The sequence below is a fragment of the Xylocopa sonorina genome, unplaced genomic scaffold (assembly GCF_050948175.1).
Source record: "Xylocopa sonorina isolate GNS202 unplaced genomic scaffold, iyXylSono1_principal scaffold0043, whole genome shotgun sequence".
Lineage (NCBI taxonomy): Eukaryota > Metazoa > Arthropoda > Insecta > Hymenoptera > Apidae > Xylocopa > Xylocopa sonorina.
The window spans coordinates 348650-354119 of NW_027490114.1; the positions used below are offsets into that span (position 1 = coordinate 348650).

A 5470-nucleotide genomic window follows, 5' to 3' on the forward strand; every position below is an offset into this window, starting at 1 on the left:
AAAAAAAAAAAAAAAACAACAATTATATTTAATTTCAAATGAATTCACAAAGATTGAGTGTTTTTCATATACTCAGATTTATCTGAATCTGAATTTCTACTAAGTTCTTGAGCGATGAAGTCAGACTGTTTTGTATTAAATTCGTGTGGAAGAGTGATCAATGGTGTGGCATTAAGATGAGACGTTATTGGTAGAAAATCTGTAGATTTGCTTTTTTTATGGAAGTGGGGGAGACAAGAAGGCGCAAAGCGTGGTACGATGGGCTGAAGGTCGGTTGCGACTGGTAAGAGGGGGCAGAAAATAATTCAATAAAACTGCCAGGTATATGGTATATGCAATTTGAAGGGTCACTACGGAGACTTAATTTTGAAATTTATTATAAGGCCCTATTCTCTTGCTTTACGTGTTTATTGCTGTTGCGTGTCAGTTAGGGTTTTCGCAGGATTTGTGGAATTTGAAGTTTGTTAGCCAGGTGTTTCGTTGAATGAATTATGTCGAGTGAACAGTGATGAGGATGATTAATTATTATAGCTTGAATAGTATGTTCATCGCTGGATACAGTCCCCCCGTTGAGAGGCTAGTGAGCATCCAGATGAATATGTGATGTATTGTGAGGTAAGAGTGTGTGGTTGTGTTATGATGTGTCTACTGCAAGCTGGTACTCTTGGTCTGTGGATGAGTTTCATTCTTGTTAAATTCCGGGCAATCTTCTTCGTCTGTCCGGCAATGGAACAAGTTTTTTGACTGTTAGATCAAACTTGTTCGAAGCCGTCCTAACGGTGATTGCGCGCTCGATGCCGTCAGAGCCGGGATAGGTTTGGATAATTCGTCCTAGTGGCCATTGCATGGATTGCGTGTTTTCTTCATTAAGGAGGACAATCTTTCCCTCCGTGATCTGATGACTACCCTTCGTCCATTTGCTGCAGCTAGTGAGCTTATTAATATAAATACTCGTAATGTAAATATTCGTGACGTCAACGAGTCCAAAAGTGTTGCCACGTCTTTTGGATCTATTTTTAACTAGAAAAGCGATTGGATTGCATGTCTCCAAAGTTGTGTTGGTGTATACTCGTGGCAGCATCGGAAATTAGGATATGTCTTGGGGTGAGGACTAACAGGTCTTTGAATCTGAAGAAATTGGAGTGACTGAGTGAGAATTAAGGATACTTCCGATGTGGCTTATAAGGGTTATGAACTGCTCTACTGTGAACAGCTCAGTTTCTGCAACGCGCGTTAAATGGCGCTTATAAGATTTTACTGTGGCCCCCCAGAGACCGAAATGTTGTGCGTATGGTGGGATAAAGTGCCAGTTGATTGATTGATTTGATAAAAATGACATGACTGTTTTGTGGTTACCTTCTGAACATAGTAACTCTTTTATCTCTAGAAACTCATTATTTGCTCCGACGAAGTTTGTTTCACTGTCAGAGCATAAATTTATGCATATTCTCTTGCGATTCATATTCTCAGCGATGAAAGTCTCAATCGTGAGATCGTGGACAGTTTCGAGATGAGCGGCCTTTACTGCCAGGCAGACGAAAACATAGACTTATTTTCTTCTACAATTGTGGTATTGCCGATCTTTAGTGAAAAAGGGTCCACAATAATCGACGACTACATTGATGAAGGATCGAGATTGGGTGACGCGTTCTTTCAGTAGATTGCACATACGGTAATTGACCGCTGGTGGGTTGGCGCGGCAACAACGAATGCAAACCCGTATTGTTTTCTAGACTTGGCATCGGCCATCAATGGGCCAATATTTTCTTCGTGTACTGTATAATGTTACCTGGACTCCAGCGTATAAATGTGTGAGATGTTCGTTTATAATGATGAGAGCAGTTACATGAGTTTTCGGTGGAATTATGGGCTGTTTCTGGGAGAATGGTGGTAGCGAATGTGTCAATCGACCATCCACTCTTAGGATTCCACCTTCGTCAAAAAATCAATCTTGTCAATTTCCTCTTTATTTGGTCGTGCCACTTGTTTCGCAGAAATCGCAATTCGTCGATGATGTGTATACTCTGTGCTGTTCTTAAGATGACCTGTTTGGAGTGTTCGAGTTCAGCTACCGATAGGACTCCATTTTCGATGTGGGACCTTTTCACTGTTGAACCTGTGAACGTGACGAACCCGTCGCGTTGTGTCGCTAATCATCGATGGTTGTTCTTGTTTGTATTTCTGATACCCGACTTGCTACGAATGTTTGTAGCGTGTGTGACAATGTTTTGAGCCAATGTAGAACGATGGTGGAATCCGTCCATAGAACCGTACGATTGCACTCTAGCTGTAAAGCCTGGTGAATCGTGATGAGTAACTTCGTATGCAGTAGTGCTCCGCACAGTTCGAGTCGTGGAATTGATTGACTCTATAGGGTTGCCACTTTCGATTTCGCTATGAGGAGTTCTACCTGTATATGTCCTTGCTTATTGTCGAATTGTAGGTAGATACAAGCTCCTTAATCTCTCTCTCTCTCTCTCTCTCTCTCTCTCTCTCTCTCTCTCTCTCTCTCTCTCTCTCTCTCTCTCTCTCTCTCTCTCTCTCTCTCTCTCTCTCTCTGGAGTCACATAATCCATGAAGCTCTGCTTTTTCCCTTATTGATAATAGTTTTTCGAATTGGACGTTGTTTAGGAGTGGTAGTTGAGCATAGTACATTATCCACTCTGTATGAATGGCCACCGGTAGTGATTCGTACCAATCCACCTCCAGGCTCAAATCTTTTGGAGCAGGATCTTGGCCACGATTATAACTGGACGAAGGGGCCTATTGGGTCTATAATATTTGGTATATTATCGCGATTTCAGAACTAATCGAGCGTTTGGTGATGCTCGGTGGGGGTGACGTTGCTTTTACTGCATATCCGATGGAGTCATCTGAGGAAGTCCAAACCACGCCGAGAGTTCTGATGATTGCCCATTGTCGGACCTTTAATCTGACGGTTTGTAGCAGCTCAGATAGTTCTTCTCGCAATGTACGGGTCTCTTCTACGGTTGTTCCAGTGAGCGCGTCATGGATGTAAAAATCACGCCTTAAGATTTTAGATGCATTGGGAAATCTGTGTTATTCGTCATTGGCTAGTTTGCGTCAGGCAATGGATGACCAAGAAAAGTGCAACTGAAAGCACGAAGCTGACCGTGTTTAATTGATATATTCGAATTTTTCCGGTGGCATTGCGTCATAGAATGCGTTGGTGTTTGCTATTAGCTAGACGCACTATAAATTGTCTGAACATTTTTTCGATATCGCCTGTGATGACATATTTATGCGTACAGAATCGCATCAATATGTGAATCAGGCCTTCTTGGATCTTCGGCCCGGTATGTACTGTATCGTTGAGGGATACTCCCGTTGTTGTGGCATCGTAGCCGTGAAGTACCACCCTCAACTTGGTCGTTTGGCTACCGATTTTCGTGACCCCATGATGAGGCAATTAATATCCCCCGTTCACGTGTTGGTTGGTTTCGATCTCTGACATGTGACCAAGGACAAGATATTCTTGTATGACTGCGTAGTACTCCCTTGTTAAAGTTGGATCGCGCTTCAGTTTCCCTGCCAATGCAGTGAATCATTTTAAAGCTCTAGATCTGGATTCACCGAATCGTGGTCCTTTATCGTTGAATGGGAGTACCACAACGTATCCGCGCTTCGCGTGGTATGTAGTCGGTAATGTGTCTTACAGGCTCTCTCCGATTTGGAGAAACGGTGGATTCTGGATACTTACTCAATCTTCCAAAATTGTCGTGGTGATGTCAAGTGGTAACGTGGTGGTTTTATGATATAAGTTTCTGTGTTTGGGTTGGGATAAATCTGTAACAACGCTAGGACAGCTCCAGCGCTGAGGAGCAGGCTGACTGTCACTGGACAAGAACAAGTTGAATTTTGAAAGATCTGGAAGATGGATGAATGGGTTGATCGAGAATTGGCGATGAGATATTTGCGACTATAAAAAAGGTCAGATCTCGTTCATAATCGCTGACTCTTGATTTAAACGTTGCCGTGATGGAGTATTCTGCTATTGTATACATTATGTTTAGAACACCGATGGGTACGGAACAGCGTTTTCTTGGAATGCCGAGATTCTTCGCGAGGGTTTCTGACATAAAATTTATAGTTGCGCACGTGTCGATCAATGTTCGACAGTTGACTGGTTGTTGATCGTGGTCTAAAATATGAATTTGTGTGGTTACGAGTAATTCATTCGTAACTGAATCGGCGACAAACGCGTTTTGATGTCCCCCTTCCTTCGGCGCCTCAACGTCATGAAGTCTTTCGGACATTGAAGATTCTCCGTTCGTTATCGGTTCTTGTTCTTCGGGTGAATTGATGATTAGCGGTTTAGAAGTAGTCTGTTGCCGGGTTCTCTACGCTTGGTGATGTATCGTGTAATGTTGCTTGTTAGGTATGCGACAGGAGCCACTGTGGCACAGGCTATATTTGTGTCCCTTGCGCAAGCAGTTTATGCATAGTGAAACCTTTTCGACAGTTGCCTTGCGGTCTTGGACTGAGAGCCCGTGAAACGCTTCACATGCCCAGATGCTGTGTCCTCCGATGAAGGCAGTGATCTGACCGAATATGTTGCCGCGTTTACGAGGTTGGGAACTGAGACTAATTACATGAGGAATGGACTGAGCTTGTTCGAGCGATCGGGCTGACATCGTGGAAGATGAATCAGAAATGAATTGACGAATAAACGAGTTTACCTTTTCGATGTGAGGATGTCAGGTATGTTGAGATCTGCCACGATGTCTGGAACCCCTGGGATGATCGAAATGTTGCTGCAAAGAATCTCAAGTTGTCCTGGGGCGTTGGCTTGATCACTGGGTTGATATTTCAGTCGCTGAGTGTTGGTTGAATGACACTATAGTTCGGGCACTCACAACATTGACTTCAACGGTTCCTTTTTATAACTCGCTGTTTACAGGAGTCCAATTTTGAGTCCGACTTAAAGGACCAAAATGTTTGAGCACGCGTTACCACGAGGCTTATTTTTGTTTGTTAAGCCAACGAAGGGCGTAAAGCTTCGATACGAACCTTTTCGTCACCGTTACCGTGTGCGCCCTAATACGTGATACAGTAATAGGGAAGTAGGTAGATACAATTACAATTGACACGATTTCTTAACAAGTAACAATTATATTTCACTTAAAATGAAATCATAATGATTGAGTTATTTTCATGTTTTCTGATGTCTCTGAATTTGAATTTCTACTAAGATCTTGCGCGATGAAGTTAGACTGTTTTATAGTGAATTCGTGTGGACAAGTGGTCACTAGATGGTACGTTATTGGGGAAAAATTTGCATCTTTTCCGGAAACTGGGAGGAAACAAGAAGGAGCGAAGGGGGGACCAAGGGTTGTAGATCGGTGGCGACACGTAAGAGGAGCAGACAATAAAGGAATAAAACGGCCAGGTATGTAGTATATGCAATTTGAAGGATCAGTACGAAATATCAATTTTGAAAATTATGATA

The 5470-nt window shown here is 42.8% G+C and overlaps 1 protein-coding gene across 1 annotated transcript; it reads right to left on the reverse strand.

The window, feature by feature from the left end:
- Window positions 1–691: 691 nt before the first annotated feature.
- LOC143432162 (uncharacterized) lies at window positions 692–1339 on the reverse strand. The gene is made up of 3 exons (XM_076908933.1): window positions 1205–1339; window positions 1022–1146; window positions 692–926 (listed from the first exon to the last, which is right to left on the reverse strand). The coding sequence occupies exons 1-3, from the start codon at window positions 1337–1339 to the stop codon at window positions 692–694; spliced, it is 495 nt and encodes a 164-aa protein (XP_076765048.1).
- Window positions 1340–5470: the final 4131 nt, after the last annotated feature.

Excerpts from the sequence above, each read along its gene's own strand:
- LOC143432162 (XM_076908933.1), bottom strand. The coding sequence starts at position 1,339 with ATGTCATTTTTATCAAATCAATCAATCAACTGGCACTTTATCCCACCA. Across the intron at positions 1,147-1,204 it reads CAGAAACTGAGCTGTTCACA|TCACTCCAATTTCTTCAGAT; the intron begins GTAGAGCAGTTC and ends ATTCTCACTCAG. Across the intron at positions 927-1,021 it reads GCAATCCAATCGCTTTTCTA|CTGCAGCAAATGGACGAAGG; the intron begins GTTAAAAATAGA and ends TAAGCTCACTAG.